Genomic DNA, 17,343 nt, shown 5'->3' on the forward strand with positions numbered 1-17,343 from the left:
TCCACAGTGAAGCATCTGAGCTGTTTATTGCCTCCTGGTATGTTGATGGCTCACCGTACTCTGTTAAAAGGCAGTATGCAATATTACCTTCTATAACATAATCTGAGTGCCAATTGGGACGTCTTCTCACACGATCTGATTGACGTGTTGTTGGAGCTTCAGAACTCTCTGGTTCTTGTTCATCATGTGTTGGTTCTGCTTCAAAAGAATATCCTTCTTCAAACTCTTTTTCACATGTATCTAAGTAGTCTCTGACTTTTCAGCGCTATCATCGTCTTCTTTTCTTTATAGTTTATCTTCTACAAAGATAACATCTCTACTAATGATCACTTTGCGGGCAGTGGGATCCCACAAGCGATACCCCTTTACTCCATCAGCATACCCCAAGAATTTGCATTTCCTGGATTTTGGATCCAGCTTTGAAATTTCTTGGGAGTTGTACATCACATACACTATACTTCCAAATATATGGAGGTTTGAATAATCAGCTGGTTTTCCAGTCCACATCTCCATTGGTGTCTTCAGCTCTATTGCAGTTGATGGAGCTCGATTCACCAAATAACAGGCGGTATTGACTGCTTCTGCCCAGAATGATTTTTCTAGGCCTGCATCCCTCAACATTGCTCTTGTTCTTTCTAACAAGGTTCTGTTCATCCGCTCTGCCACTCCATTTTGTTGAGGAGTGTTCGCCATTGTAAACTGTCTTTTGATGCCTTCTTTCCTGCAAAAGTCATCAAATTCTTCACTTGTGTATTCTCCTCCATTATCTGTTCTGAAACACTTGATTTTATTTCCAGAATCAAGTTCCACCCGCGCTTTGAAGTTTTTGAAAGTTGAAAACACATCGGACTTCTTCTTAATAGGGTACACCCAACATCTCCTGGAGTAGTCATCAATAAATGAGACAAAATATTTTACTCCGCCTAGGGATGTAACTGGTGCTTTCCATACGTCAGAGTGAACCAGTTCTAGAACACTTTTGCCTCTAGAATTTGATGTGTTGAATTTCAACCGGTGTTGCTTACTTGTTATGCAATGCTCACATAAAGTAAGTGATACCTTTGTTAAGCCTGAAAGTAGCTTTTGCTCCACAAGGACTTTCATTCCTTGTTCTGACATGTGTCTAAGTTTCTTATGCCATAGCATTGCAGAATCTGAACTACATGAGGCAACAGAGGCTTCTGCTTCTAGCAATGTCTCTCCCTTCAGCATGTAAAAGTTTGCAGCTATCTTTTCACCTTTCAGCACCACAAGCGCTCCACGGAACACCTTCATGATTCCTTTTCGTGTTTCAATCTTGCTAGCATTATTATCCAACAATCCGTAGGATAATAAATTTTTCTTCAGACCTTTCACGTGCCGCACATCTCGAACAACTTTAATTGTTCCATAATACATCTTCAATTTGATGGTTCCCACACTAACGATCTCTAAGGCATGATCATTGCAACTATACACAGATCCTCCTGAGACAGGTTCATAATGATGGAACCATTCTCTTCTTGAGGTCATGTGATATGTCGCTCCCGGATCAATGAGCCATATATCTGCAAATCTTTTTCTGCCTTCCACGGTGGTTGACGCTTCACAGCATAGAGCATCTCCATCATCTGAAGTGTTTGCGGTATTGCCTTGTGGATTGGAGTTTTTATTTAGACTCCAACAATTCTTCTTCAAGTGACCCTTCTTTCCACAGTGGTAACACTTTAAATTCTTCTTGCTCCTCAACTTCGATCTACCATGTTTATGACTGCTACTTTGGCCACGTTCTGTTGATCTCCCTCTCATCGTTGTCAACGCTTCTGCTTGTTGCAGATTTACTTGTCTGTCTTCCTTGTTCTTGCGCCGATTTTCTTCTTGTAGAACAGCAGTTGCAACGTCATCGAAGACTAGACTTGTGACATTACTGTTTGTTAAGTTGATGATGAGTTCGAATCCGGTAGACTTTGAAGTATAAGTTCAGCACGTTCTTGTTCTCCTATTTTACAGCTTAAGGATATAAGCTGAGAAAATAAGGTGTTCAGTGTATTTAAGTGCTCCGTCACTGAAGTAGATTCTGGAATACAGAGAGTGTACAAATTTCTCTTAAGGAAAATTTTATTGTGCAGCGATGTGGCCTCGTACAATTTGATGAGATGATCCCATATCTCCTTAGCTGTCTTTTTCTCCTCGATGCTTGACAATACTTCATCTGCTAATGCTAGATGAAAGTTTGCTATAGCATTCCCGTCCATCTCGTTCCATTTGATGTCATCTACGAAATCCATCGGCCTTTCATTGATAGCCGCTAGACACCCGTCTTTCCTTAGGATGACCTTCATCTTCAATTTCCACAATGAGAAATTTCTCCCATTAAATTTTTCAATATCAAATTTCGTTGCCATAGCTTCTTTTATGGATAGCTCCCACGATTTCACTATCGTGAATAGTTCTCTGGAACCTTCAAAGAATGAGTAATAACTTTTTATTTTCTTATGTTTGGAGGATCCACCTTTTGGTGGCAACCACAAAGACAATAAGCAGATATTACACACTCTAATCTAGCTCTGATACCAATTGTTGCGGAAAACAGCTATCGGATAGAGCAAAATCGCAACTGATAATTTGAGAAAATAAAAATGAAGATAAAAGAGACACAAAATTTACGAGGAAAACCCCTGAATAATATAGGGTAAAAACCACGGGCAACGGTAGAAGGATTTCACTATGAGAAAATAGGAATTACAACTTCTCTCGATCTACCAAGGAGAAAATAATGATAATTCTCTCTTGATAAAAAATGAGAAAACAACTCTCAAGAAACTCTCTAAATTCTCTCTAGTATTGGAAGAAAGCTAGAATGCTTTGGGATGGTTTTGAAGCTAAATGAGCTAGGGTATTTGTAGTTGAAACTTAAGGACTAATCTTATAAATACCCTAAAGTTTAGTGACTAAAGTTTATAATTTTCCCAATTAATTTTCAAACATTATTGCACCTAATTTTGACATTGTTGCACCTAATTTTGACATTGCAATATTAGGTACCTAACTTGAACCAATTTTCTGCACATTTCAACATGGATAGCAGTTTCAACGTCGATGTTGCACAACGAGTAGATTCCTGTACCTATCGTCGATGCAGCAAGTTTATTCCCCGTAGGTAAAGCTCCATGACAAACACGCCAAGCAAATATTTTGATCTTAGGTAAGATAGGGAACTTCGTGATCATTTTCCAGATTGGGGAAGGATCTCTCTCAGTCCCCTCTTTATTCAACAATCAGTTGTATCCAGACTTTGAGGAATAAATATATGTACTGTGATGTTCCCAAATCAGTTGATCTCCAACATGAGGCGTGATCAGTGTGCCTAAAATCTGTTGTGTCATGCTCAGGGAACACTTGAAAAACTTTGTACGTACTCGTCCCACTTTGGGGTTCCATGTAACATAAATTCCTTGAATTGAATCGGATGCTCCAAGTTGTCCAAGTAGTTGTTGCAGAGATCCACCGGGGTTGTGCCTCCCTATCGACAAGCATGCATGTAGTGTTGCGGAAGACGGCTATCGGATAGAGCAAAATTGCAACTGATAATTTGAGAAAATAAAAATGAAGATAAAAGAGACACAAATTTTACGTGGAAAACCCCTAAATAATATAGGGTAAAAACCACGGGCAACGGTAGAAGAATTTCACTATGAGAAAATAGGAATTACAACCTCTCTCGATCTACCAAGGAGAAAACAATGATAATTCTCTCTAGATAAAAAGGAGAAAACAACTCTCAAGAAACTCTCTAAAATCTCTCTAGTATTGGAAGAAAACTAGAATGCTTTGGGATGATTTTTGAAGCTAAATGAGTTAGGGTATTTATAGTTGAAGCTTAAGGACTAATTTGTAAATACCCTAAATTACAATGACTAAATTTGAGGTTTTACCCATACTTAAAAATCAACAAAAACTGCACCACTTTCAGTGCCTAATAATCTAATGCACTTTCGGTGCATTTGTTTTTTCAACATGTAGGTTGTACTATCCACACCAACTCTGCAGAAGAAACCATCTTTAAGAGATTCTCTAGCATCGATAATACACCTCCAATTTAAGAGATTCTCTAGCAACAATAATACACCTCCAATTTAAGAGATTCTCTAGCAACGATAATACACCTCCAAGCAAATGAAGGTCTGCTACCGAGCTTAGCTTCGAAGAAAGAAGAGTTGGCTAAGTATTTTGCAGCAAAAACTCTAAAAAACAATGAGTTGGGACTTTGAAGTAGCCTCCACACTTGCTTCCCAAGAAGTGCGAAGTTGAAAAGCTTGAGGTCTCTAAACCCGATACCACCGTCACTTTCACGCGACATACTTTATCTCATGCAATATGAGCCCATCCTCTAGCATCATGTTTCCCAGGCCACTAGAAAACTCGCATCCTTGACGTGATTGCTTCGATAACACTATCCGGAAGCTAATAACATAACATTGTGTACGTAGGAAGAACTTGGACGACGACTTTCAAGAAAACTTCTTTTCCTCCAAAGGAGAGTAAATTTTTGGTCCATCCGTTAATCCTTGTTACCATCTTGTCACGAAGGAAACCGAATGCACTCATTTTACTCTTCCCCACTGAGAGGAAGTCCAAGGTAATGATCGGGTTCCTTTTTTTCTTGCACGCCTAACATCGCCACAAGTCGTCTACGGTTTTCTTATCTCGTATTGGTGCTGAAATACACCATTGATTTATCGTAATTGATTTTTTGGCCAAATGATGTTTCATAAATGTCGAGCATTTCATTAAGCCGTTTTGCTTTGTGGTATGAATTCTTTATGAAAAGTAAACTGTCGTCGACATAAAAAAGGTGATTAATTCTTGGACTGTTCCTGCTTGCTCGGATCCCCTTGATATTTCCATTTCGTTGTTCAGCAAGAAGGATGGCCGATAATCCCTGAAAGCAAAACAAAAAGATATCTTCTGGATGCAACGTTCGAGGGTGTCATGGATTAAGTATGTGGATCAAAATTCTAAGTTTTTTCACGCTCGAGCGAGTGGTAGAAAAAGAACTGGATTGAAAGAATTGAGAATAGGGAAGGGGCTTGGGTCGAACACATTGATGATATTTTTGAAGTGGCTACTAATTTCTTCTCTACTCTCTTCCACTCCTCTAATGGTGAAACTTTGAGAGTGATTCTCAATGTGATTAAAACGTGCATTTCCTTGGATATCAACACCAGCATACCAGCATACTTATTTGGGCAAGGAACCCAACTGATCAAAGGGTTAGAGATAAGAGGCAAAATCCAGAGCATCACTAAATAAGGCTATAAGTGAGAACAATAATGAATACAACTATAGCTAGAAACGATTCCAGTTAAGATAACATAAAACTAGCCATTATGTGATGCTCAAGAAAGAACCAAGACTATCATAAGTGAGCTAATCGGGTGTACGTTTTTTATGTAGTTTTGGATCCCACCCTAGATATCCAAGGGATCTTAGGCAGGCTAGAGGGGTGTGCGTCTCAAGGTGCAAAACCCTTAGACCACACCATGATGCCTACCTCAGCTTTGCTTGTTAGCATTCTTATATGCTCGTACTTATGCCTCTTAGCATGCTCATGCAGTGAATGCACGTAGTATAATACAGTTATTAGTGTGGCACTGAGATCATAAGCTCATCGTTCGGAATTTGCTACCGTGCATTGGTTCTTAGGAGACCCTTCGAGGAGTATTATCATCATTAGTGATTCTAGACTCGTCAAGACTTCAAAGTACGTCTTGAGTCATATTTTAGAGGGCTTGTACTATTCTTAGATCATTTTGTATTCAGTCATAATTCTATTATGCAATACTTTGTTCGTAACTTTTGAGATGTATTTTGGGAGCTACCCATATTTGTAAACTTGGATATTATGTCTTTATTTCACAACTTTGATGGATGGTTTTCATTTATTGTTTTACAAATGTTTTAAAGAAAAATTTTGAATTAGTCATCTCGATGGTCCCGTGAAAACACACCATCTCCATCGATCTACAGATCGTATCAGATTAGGGTGTTGCATCTTCTCTAATTACCAAATACGTACTATTATTCTTGTTTAATTGTATGCAAACAACTATGAAGGCAACAAGTACGATGACTGAGGGAAATGTTGGCAAAATATATCTCAAAACTTGTAAGAGTCTTTCTCAGATGTAGATGGAAATAAGGAGACTTAAAATCTAGGTGAACCACGTTGTGCATCGTTTTTCGTGAACTATGAAAATGGCCTTTCACTCGGTATCTCACCTTCCAATCTATTTACAGACACATTAAACTATTCGAGGTCACAAATTTTTTCGAGAGATTCGAAAATGATTTTGGAGAGATCGTTGTCGGATAAATCCAAAAGTTTCAAACTCAGCAAGCCGTCTAACTAGTCTGGAATAGAACCATGCAATCTGTTATGAGAAAGAACTGGAGCTTGTACATTATGAAGATTTCCGATAGTAGGTGCTATATCACTCGAGAAACTGTTTCCGGCAAATTCAAGCGATTAACAACCTTCAAATTTTTGATGTCGGACGGTAGTGAACCGTTGAAGTTGTTGGATGAAAAGACTACTTCCAAGATATCTCTCAAGCTCCAAAAACTTGATGGTATTGCAGAATGAAACTTGATGTAAGATAAGGAGATTTCTCGAAAAGAAGTCACTCAAACATGCGGGTAAAGGTTCATCCAACTCGTTATCATCGAATGTTCATTCGTACAGTCTCTTTAAACCACAAAGATCATGTGTTGTCAATTGGAGGTAAATAAATGAAATGGTAAAGTCATTAGTTTCCGTCGGTTTCCTCTTAATATGACTCTCCAGCAGCGTGAATGTTGTAGAAAATAATTTTTCTACGAGAAACGGTGACCAGCGGCGGTGGGTAATGGTTGTTGTTGGTTGATTGGGATGGACACTAGATTTATATAAGTTTTGGTGTATCGTCTTAGTAGTATGTTGCAGTGCGGCGTGCACTATAGACTCTTTTTAAAATTATTTTTTATATTCATGATGCAATTCTGTATCAAATTCGATTTTAAAATTATTTTTTATATTCATGGTGTATTCTTTTCTTGTTAAACTATTATTTTCTTGTATTTAGACTCAGGAGGTTTTTAAGGAGGCTCTTAATTTGAGTTATATTAATAAATTTACATTGTTGAGAAAAAATATTTTTATATTATTTATAAATACTCGTATAGTTGAAACAACAATATGTTGTTAACAATTTATGTTAGTTTTTTTAATGGAAATTTTCTATATTTTCAATTCAAACATCTCATGCAGCTGTTTTTTTTTCTGTATTTAATATCTAAATTTATCTTTTAAACAATGATTTATCATCTTTTACCTAAAGTCAGTAAACTAAGAAACATATTTACTAAAAAAAATAAACATGGCTTAATTTTAACCATTGAAATTGTGGCCTTTCAACAAACCAATTCAATGAATAACCACTGAAAATGTTTTTTTAATATCTCTTAACATTTTCAAAGCTCTCCAAGAAAAAAAAAAACATTACAATAAGCTTGTCTGATTTGAAAACCCAGATTTAGTTATTGTACTTCTTCTGCAATCATTCGTTTTCTGGGTAAATTTCTATCATTCTTTTAAATTTTTATTTAATTTCATCCCTTAGAATATTGAGGTTTTTGAATTTTGATCGTTTCCTTCGTTGCATTGATGAAGATTAGTTTTTTTTTTCAACAGATTGCACAATGGAAACGTTTTCAACATTGCGCAATGGAACTCGATCATTGGCCTATTGTTCGCTTCGTCGTTCATCTCGTTTTATTTCAACAAAATTTAGGGTTCATTGTTTCTCAAGCAGCAGCTCCAATGGCTTCCCACGTGAAAACACTGCTCACACGAACCCTTCGAACCATCGTTTACCTTTGAAATTGAAGGTCAAACTCCTCGATCCGACGTCGCTCGGGATCTGTCCCGAGCCGTCGGATTGGCCGGAACGAGAAGAGATTCTTCGGCTCCCCATCGAACAAAAAGTGAACAACGTCGGGATACCACATTCGTTGAGGTTCATAAAACGAAAACAAAGCTCGAAATTAAACAGTTTATTTGATCACGCGAGCGAATTGGCGTATTCTTCTGTTAAAAACGCGATTTCTTCATTGGTTTTAATCATGAGAGAGATCCAAAGCTTCACTTTGATGATAAAGGAAGGCCTTTCATCTGACGATTCGATGGCGGCCATGTCCAAAATCCAACAAGACATGACGTTGGCATTTGTCTGGTTGTTCCAACATGTGTTCTCCAAAACACCCACGCTCATGGTTTACGTTATGCTTCTCTTGGCTAACTTTTCTGTTCAATCAATGGCGGACAAGGCTCCCTTTGATGCAATCCAAGGACCGGTAAATGTTATAACCGAAATCGAGACCGTTCGACCTACGAAGATGAAAGGGGAATTGTTTTATAGAGCACTTGATTATCAAATGAGGCAACAAATGGTGTATCCATTGCATGTGGAGCTTGAAGCAGATAAGTATGATGTTCATTTCAGGACAGATCTTGTTTATCAAATGTGTGTTGCTGAAGAGCCTGATAATGCACTTTTGCTCGCTAATTATGCTCGGTTCCTTCATCTTGTTGTCAAAGACTACGACAGGTAAAATCTAAGTTTATGCCTTTCTTTTTTAGCTTTATTTGTGGTTTCCCACTCTTTATCCACTAGGATGTGAATTAAAACAAATAAGATAAAAATATAAAAAATTATGTTAAAAAGAAAAAAGAAAAAACTACGAGCATAAGATAATGTGAATTAAAACAAATAAGATAAAAAATATATATCAAAATTTATGTTAAAAATAAAAAGGAAAAAACTCATATTATAAAAAAACTGTTAATGAGATTTAATTACTCGGTGGAAAAGAAAAATCATATTATAAAAAGTTTATTTGATACAAAATTCTTATTTCTAGTCAAACACTAATAAAAGAAGTATAGTCTTGTGCGTACGAATGAAGTCAATATTGAACTATGATGAGGATAAATTACTTAACTTTGAAATAAATAAAATCTTAAAAAATAATTAAATTAGACAAATTCGGAGTTTAAGCTTAATTCCATTAGTTTCAAAACAAACATTATTCTAAAATACAATTAGACCAAAAATGTTGAGAGGAGAAAGAGCTTAATTGTAATGGTTTCAAAATTGTCAGTGATCTAAATGTAATTAGACCATCAAAGTTTGAAGGCATTGTCCCTCCCACCTATAACGTGTTTCCGTCTCTACTTATTGAATGTGTGACAAGATTCAAGAGTTTACATATATCACATATTCTTATTTTTAATTTTATTGTTTCACCAAGTAAGTTGTACAGTAAACTTTTACTTTGATTCAATAATATATTCGAAAACTATATATATATATATATATATATATATATATATATATATATATATATATATATATATATATATATATATCAGGGCGGAGGAGTACTACAAACGTGCTATTGAAGCCGATCCACAAGATTCGGAGGCATTGGGACTGTTTGCTGATTTCTTATGGCAAGTGAGAAATGATCATTGGGAAGCCGAAGAGATATACTTACAAGTCTTGGAAGTTGATGAGAAGAACCCTTTCCGTGCATCCAAATATGCAAACTTCTTATGGAACACTGGTGGCGAAGGCACTTGTCTTGTATTTGATGCACCCAAATAGTACTACTAAATCAGGCCTATACCAAAGGACATATGGCCCTATTGATGTATACTCTACATTTATGTAAACTAGTTTCGATTCATCCGCAATGTTGCTCTTCAAGGACATCATTGTATATAAAAAAAATTAGCTGACCATATTTCTATATGTAATGGGCTATACAATGATGTCATGGAAATTTTGACATCATTGTATATATCCTATGTAATTAATTTACTGGAAGCAAATTATTAATTGACTAACGATCAATGATTGTCACTGACATGATAAATCTTATATATTCAAATGATGACATGAAACATATTATATGTTTAAAGTGAAGACATGATACATATCATGTGAAAAATGTGATGAATATGTGGTAATGCAACATCATCACCTTGAATATATGACATATGTCACATCATCACTTTAGACATATGGTATGCATCACGCCATCATTTTTTACACATAACATAGATCACATTATCATTTTGGACATGTGTCGTGTCATTTCTTAGATATATGAATTATGTCACATCACCACTTTAAACATGTAATAATTGTCACATCACCACTTTAGATATGTTGTATGCGTCATGTCAGTAATTTGGACATATAGAACTTGTCATGTCTGCAACAAAAGTTGATCGTTAGTCAACTAATTGTTACTGTCTAATAAAATTTCATTTTTGCCCCAAAAATAAAATGTTAAAGATTAAAATATTATAAAAAAAGGTAAAATGACTATTAGATAAGATGTTTTGAGAATTATTTGACATTATATGCTAGTAAAATAATAAAAACATTCAGCTTTGCAGAAGAAGAGTAATATGGCCAGTCGACTATCACCTTTGCATAACACAGTATTGTAAACAACAAACACAGAATGCATGGATCGAGAAAGGAGATGCTCAAACTTTGAGGTCTAAATCCATCAAGCGTTGAAGCTGGCAATGAAGCTGATGGGACCTTTACCAGTGATCGCAGCTTGGAGACCAAAAATAAGGAAAGCAACCATGGCAAGCCTGGAATGCTTGATTTCAGCCAATTTGAGGTTATCAAGTTTGTCAGGGTCAGAGGCTAACCCAAGTGGATCAAAATAGCCACCAGGGTAAAGTCTTTTCTCAGGGTCAAGCACTCCATTTCTTTGGAACTCGATGTAACCAATTACCAATACCTCTATCCAAATCAATGTGGTCAAGGAAAATGGAAGTGGTTGCCCCAAGTAAGATGATCCTTCCACTAATTCAACCTACAAAAAATTAATAATAATAGAAAAATTGAAGAAAAATGTCAATTGAACCTATCCAAAAGTAATCAAATATTAAATCAAATAATATAAATTACTTTTTGAATAATATGATGTATGGAATAATTATAAAGTATTATTTATTCAGAATTTTATTAGTTAATTGATTATGGGTACACACCCTACAAACACATCTGCTCGAATTAGAATTTATAAAGAAAACAACATACTCTTTCATCACTGAAATCACTCAATAAATTTTAATATAAACTAAATTTAACAATTACTATTTAGGTCAAAATCAATTTTTTTAAATTTAAAAGAAAAATCATCAAGCTAAATATAAGAATTACATCAACATCTATCTGTGACAGATTTTTATATATTATAACAATTAAATTTATTTTAAAAAATTAATCATATAATTAATTACTAGTGCATCGAATATAAATCTTAAGATAAATTATTCGACTTTAAAAATTAAAAAATGGTACATTATATTTTCAAAAATTACGAGGCGTGGATGCTTAAAAATCTACACTTTTAAGAGTTCATAAAACTATATAAATTATTATTATTATTATTATTATTATTATTTCATGCAACAAAATACATTGTATGACATACCTTCCCTGCGTCTTGCCATGCAACTCCAGTGACTGCCTCAACAGCAATGGCACCAAGAGTTCCCAACATTGCCCATCTCCCATGAATCAGCTCACATTCTCTAAACCTTTGCAACCCGAACACCTCCGTGTACGGCTGAAACGGTGTCGGCTTCAGCTCTGCCGCCTCGTTAATCACCCCGATAATCTCACCGGCCTCATTTTTGGCCAAGTTCTGGTCCAATGAGTCCAAATCGAATTGCAAGTATTCGGCCGGTTTAGCAAAGCCGAAAGGGTCGAACCCTCTGTCTCCGATCATTGTCCCGTCTAGCCATTCCGGTGGGTTTGCATTGGGGAACCAAACTAGGCGGTCGGCCGGTGATTTTGGGGCTGCTTTTTTGGGCGGTGGTGGTGCCTTCTTGGTGCCAAAGCTAAGCCCAAACCTAGCTTGGATTTGACTGGAACTTATTATATTAGGGTTGTAGATACGGGTTCCGAAAATGTGTGATGTAACGGCGGCTGCCGCGACGGTGATGGCCATGGATGAATACTTGGTGGTGATGCTCCTGGTGTAGTTAAAGTGTAATTGGTATATATATATATAACTTGTAGGCAATTATACATTATGAAATGATCATTATAAACAAGTTTTTAGATTCCAAAGAAAGAAAATAAAGATTAAAATACTAATTTTATTTTAAAAAATAAAATATATTGTTCGATTAATTATTTAAAAAAATCTCAAATTTTTGTTGTATTTTTTTTTCGAATTGATGGATGGCAATGGGGATGTAGGGGCCTTATCTGTGCTTATCCTTTAGTGGGTGAGGTGGGATGGTTGGTGGCCTTATTATTTTGTGGGGTATTTCGGGACTGCCATGTCATTTTCAAGTCATAAATTTGAGGATTCATTCCGACCATGGTTTTTAGAACCGGATCGATTAACAAACCTGTCATGTTATCGGTTTATTGGTTAAATCGATCGAACTGGTTTGATCGGTCGGAAGAACCAGACGACGTTATAATTATTTAAAAAATTAAATAAAAATATCAAAAATATTTAATAAAAAATATTTTTTTTATCACAAGTCATATTCAAAGCAAGTCATAACATATATAAATTAAAAATCATAAAATCAAGTAAAACAAAATAATTCAAATTAACTACAACATAATATTTAAGGTAAAACATATTAAATAATAAATATAATTATATAACTATAATTAAAAAAAATTGAGGCTAAAAAAATCATAACAAAATGATATTTGTTTGGTTTAATTTTTTTTAAAAAACAATCTCATATGACTAAGAAACATAGAAGAGCATCCCAAAAGTCTAAAGAGTAAAAATATGAGAACAAAACAATCTCACATGGCTAAGAAACATAGAAGAACATCACAACTAACAACTAACAACTAACTTCTATAAATAATAGAGGTAATTTGACATTCAAAATCATGGAGCCTTTTGGTGAGCATCCCAAAAGTCTAAAGAGTAAATTATTCTTTCACTTCAATCAAGCTCGAATTTTAGGCTTCAATCGAGCTTCTAAATTTTTTTTGAGTTCAAGCCTTTTTGAGTTCAAGTTTCAATATTATATTTTCGAGTTTGAGTTGAACTTGATAATTTTTAGCTCGTGAGTTTGAGTCGAGTTGAGCTTACTTTTAAAGTTTTCAAGTTCGAGTCGAGCTTAGCAATACTCGAGTTCGACTTGGCTCGTTTAACAAACGACGTCACTTGGTTTAATTTTTAAAAAAAACAAAATTTCCGATTTTCAGCCGGTCTGATTCGAACGGTTCAGCGGTTCTAGCCGGTTCACCAGTAACGGTTCAACCGGTGTATATTAAATCGGACTAGGTAACGATTCTCGGTTGAACCGACCGATCCGGTCCGATTTTCAAAACAATGATTCCAACCAAACAATTTAGATTGTTTTGTAATGGGAAACCCCTTTTTGTGTTCAATATTAAATTATATGTATACTGGGATGGAACGAAGGGGCCGTCCCCTTGGATTTTTCAAACCATGGCATATTTTATTTTTCCTTATTTATTATTAATAATTTATTTTCGTATCTTTTATGATTTTTATAAATTTATATCTCTTAAAATTTTAAATCTTTATTCTTTGTAATATAAAATTTTATGTATATAACATATCAAATAAAAATATTTAATCTAACCTTAATCAAGTTAGTTCAAACAAGTCAAATTGATATACATGTAAGTCATTCTATGAGAAAATAAATCTTCTTCTAGGTTGATAGTATGATCATTTATGTTGATCAAATCATTTTAATCTAATCAAATGCTAAAATGATTGTAAAATATTTTCTGAAAAACTAATTATATGTAAAAATTATAGACTTAAATTAACTCAAACTTTACGTGGGAATTTGGTATTGACGTGAAATTAAAAGTCAGATGATAAATTTGGTATCTTTAAGTCATAATATTTGTATCGTTAAACTACTAACAATCATATGACATGATAATTAGTATTGACGTGAAATTGATATTTGTGAATGTGAAAGATAAAATTAATTTCTATGTCATCTCATTATTTTCATCAAAATTAAAAATTTTCACCCATTTTATTGTCGCCATAAATCGTCTTTCTTTGACATCTTTTGTGACTATCCTGAACACTAGTGAATTCATCTCATCGCCCTCTATTACTTTATCAGTTTTGATTTTTCTAAAACCTCTTTAAAACTCATGAAACTAAACAAATATATATATATATATATATATATATATATATATATATCATTTTGGTGGGCTTGGGAACTTTATGAGATTTGAGGGGTTGAGACGTTTGTTTCAAAATCTAAATAGTGAGAAGTATTCTTTCAAGAAAGCGATCAACATAATTAGAAACCAGCCTCATCAGACAATTGTTGAAGGATGTCGGAGTATATAAAACGTCAACCATTTAATTTTTTTGTCAATTTTGAATGGAATTCATGAAAAAATTAAACCAACGAGATGAAATGAGAGTAAAATGTGAATGTTTTGGTATCAATTTTGTCATAAATGACAACCGATGATGGGCGAAGATAGATTGACAACGGGATCGAGGAGTTGACAATTTTATTTAGAAAATTAACGAAATTAAAATGTAAATTAAAATTCAATGTTAAAATTAAAATGTTTTACAAATAAATACTAAAATTGAAATACAATCTAAAGTTTAGTGATAATGATGAAGTTTACCCCCAAACTAAAATAAGTTGTCGGAACATTAGTTCATCTAGAATACGGCTATTTAGTGCATTTGACCTATAAGCTACAAATGAACGAACATTAGTGTATTATGAGTCCGTTTGTATAGATTTTTAAAAGTATTTTTAGTTAAAAAAATTGTTTTTATCAAAAATTATGGCAGAAATGATAGTTTTAATAAGCTCGTTCATGAGATTTTGATGGACTTCAGGCGAACCAAAAAAAATTAGGCTTCTGATCAGGATTTTAAGTTACAATTTATATTTATGTCATCGATCACGTTGCGTTTATCGCTATTACGAACATAACGGTTGATATTGTAGTATTACAAGTATCGTGATTATGAATTTTTAATAACATATGCTAACGTGAATAATGATTGTGGATATCGCGGTTTAAGACGATAATGTTATCATTACATAATGATCAACGTTGTGGTTATAGACCGTTATTTAAGTAATTGTTTCTAATAATAAGTGTTAAAAAATAAAATTTAAGGGAAACTCCATAATACAAGTTTTAAAAAATCCATAATAAAAAATATTAAAAAGAAATAAATATTAGAAAAGAAATTAAATATTAAAAGCATGTTTGTAATAACAAATATTGAAAAAAATTTAGCCCATAATAATAATTATTAAAAAAATTGAGCCTTTAATAACAAATATTAGAAAAAAAATATTGACAAAAAATTGGACACTTGTTCAAATTTTAGAAAAAAATAAATTATAAGAGTTGGCCCCTAATAATAAATAGGGTATATTATACCAGTGACCATCTAACTATAGCATTTTTTTCATTTTGACCACTATTTTTTAATACTTGTCAATCAGGTCACCCAACTATTTAAATGCATTCAATCAAGCCACTTTTCGTTAACATTTAACGGAAGTGCTGATATGACAGTTAATAAAATTGATATAATTACACATTTGGTTATTGTTACTTATATATTATATCAAATTGGTTCTAATTTTAATAAATTAAAATAAATTTAATCTTCGAATCAGATCATGCCACGTGTCACTAATGTCAAATATCATGACACATGTCAGTGCCTAATTGGATGATTTAATTTATTTTAATTTAATATATTTAATTTCCACCAATCAGAGGGTGACATGTGTCACTAGGTGAAGTTCATTTTTTGTTTAAAGTAGACTACATATTGTATATATCTTGTTTCTTAGTATAATCTTAAATTCTGAATGTTAACTATTTTAATCTTATAATCTTAAATTCTGAATGTTAACTATTTTAATCTTATCTTAACTTATAAAATGTATTTTGTTCTTACCTTAACTTAAAAATATATTTATTTTTATCTTAACTTGTTACATATATTATATTCTTAACTTAAATTATTAAATATATTATATTCTTACCTTAAATTATTAAATATTATTTATTTTTATCTTAACTTAAAAATATATATTTTTAGTTTAGTTTAAAAATGTATATTTTATTCTTATTTTAAGTTGGGAAATATATTTTATTTTTATCTTAACTATAAAAAATATTTTTATCTTAATTTTAAAATATTATAATAATAAAATTTAAATATTTAAGTTAAGATAAAAAAATATAATATTAAGAATTTAAGATTATACTAAGAAAAAAGATATATACAATATGGAGTCTAATTCAAACAAAAAATATGAACTTGGCTCAGTGGTTGGGCTTCTCCTTTCTCCCATGTTTGTTGCTAGTTTGAATCCCATGTCTCCATTTTTACAATTCTTAATTTTCTTTCCATCCGAGTGTGACACGTGTCACCCTTTGATTGGTGGAAACATAATATATTGAATTAAAATAAATTAAATCATCTAATCTGGTGGCAACAATTGTCATGATATTTAGCGTTAGTAACATGTGGCATGATATGATTCGAATATTAAATTTATTTTAATTTATTAAACTTATGACCAAATTGATAGAATATATAAGAAACAATGACCAAATGTGTAATTATACCAATTTTATTAACTGTCGCGTCAGCACTTCGGTTAAATGTTATTGGCAAGTGACCTAATTGAATGCATTTAAATAGTTAGGTGATATGATTGACAAAAATTCAAAAATGGTGATCAAAATGAAAAGGGATTATAGTTATATTGTCACTAATATAGTCTACCCTAATAAATATTAGAAAAAAATTGAACCTACAATAATAAATATTAAAAAAATTTAAACTTTTAATAACAAATATTAAAAATAATCGGGCCCTATAACTAATATAAAATTATTTTTCTCAAGTATAATATATAATAAAAATTATAGGCCTTGGGTAGTTGTCCCTCTTGCCCACGCCCAGATATGACCATGAGTTTCAAACTAATCGCGAAAGGTATTATGTATATTTTTTTTGAATTTACATTTGGAAGCAAATCATAATTTTACTCTTATTAATGCATGACTCCACTCAGTTATGTATTTACATTTTTATTCCAATAATTTAACACTAACATCCTTTAAAAAATTATTACTTTTAATAATTTATTTTAATAATTTAAAAATAAATAAAATTTATTATTTATATATTAAAATATTAATAGTGAGTTATATAAAATATATTTTTATGATAATTGTAATTATA

At 32.9% G+C, this 17,343-nt stretch overlaps 2 protein-coding genes across 2 annotated transcripts; one reads left to right on the forward strand and one right to left on the reverse strand.

Moving 5' to 3' along the window:
* The first annotated feature begins 8,527 nt into the window (after positions 1 to 8,527).
* LOC120196178 lies at positions 8,528 to 9,715 on the forward strand. The gene is made up of 2 exons (XM_039198048.1): positions 8,528 to 8,627; positions 9,452 to 9,715. The coding sequence occupies exons 1-2, from the start codon at positions 8,542 to 8,544 to the stop codon at positions 9,684 to 9,686; spliced, it is 321 nt and encodes a 106-aa protein (XP_039053979.1). The 5' UTR covers positions 8,528 to 8,541; the 3' UTR covers positions 9,687 to 9,715.
* An 872-nt stretch (positions 9,716 to 10,587) lies between these two features.
* Positions 10,588 to 12,077, reverse strand: LOC120196146 (chlorophyll a-b binding protein CP29.3, chloroplastic-like). The gene is made up of 2 exons (XM_039198024.1): positions 11,545 to 12,077; positions 10,588 to 10,920 (listed from the first exon to the last, which is right to left on the reverse strand). Exons 1-2 carry the CDS (start codon positions 12,061 to 12,063, stop codon positions 10,603 to 10,605), a joined length of 837 nt encoding a protein of 278 aa, XP_039053955.1. The 5' UTR covers positions 12,064 to 12,077; the 3' UTR covers positions 10,588 to 10,602.
* Positions 12,078 to 17,343: the final 5,266 nt, after the last annotated feature.

The sequence above is a fragment of the Hibiscus syriacus genome, unplaced genomic scaffold, assembly GCF_006381635.1.
Source record: "Hibiscus syriacus cultivar Baekdansim isolate YM2019G1 unplaced genomic scaffold, ASM638163v2 tig00117027_pilon, whole genome shotgun sequence".
Lineage (NCBI taxonomy): Eukaryota > Viridiplantae > Streptophyta > Magnoliopsida > Malvales > Malvaceae > Hibiscus > Hibiscus syriacus.

What these genes read in the sequence shown, in the direction of transcription:
- LOC120196178 (XM_039198048.1), top strand. Translation starts at nt 8,542, where the DNA reads ATGTGTGTTGCTGAAGAGCCTGATAATGCACTTTTGCTCGCTAATTAT. An exon ending in GTTGTCAAAGACTACGACAG is followed by an intron (nt 8,628 to 9,451) that starts GTAAAATCTAAG and finishes TATATATATCAG; the next exon opens with GGCGGAGGAGTACTACAAAC.
- LOC120196146 (XM_039198024.1), bottom strand. Translation starts at nt 12,063, where the DNA reads ATGGCCATCACCGTCGCGGCAGCCGCCGTTACATCACACATTTTCGGA. An exon ending in CATGGCAAGACGCAGGGAAG is followed by an intron (nt 10,921 to 11,544) that starts GTATGTCATACA and finishes AATTTTTTGTAG; the next exon opens with GTTGAATTAGTGGAAGGATC.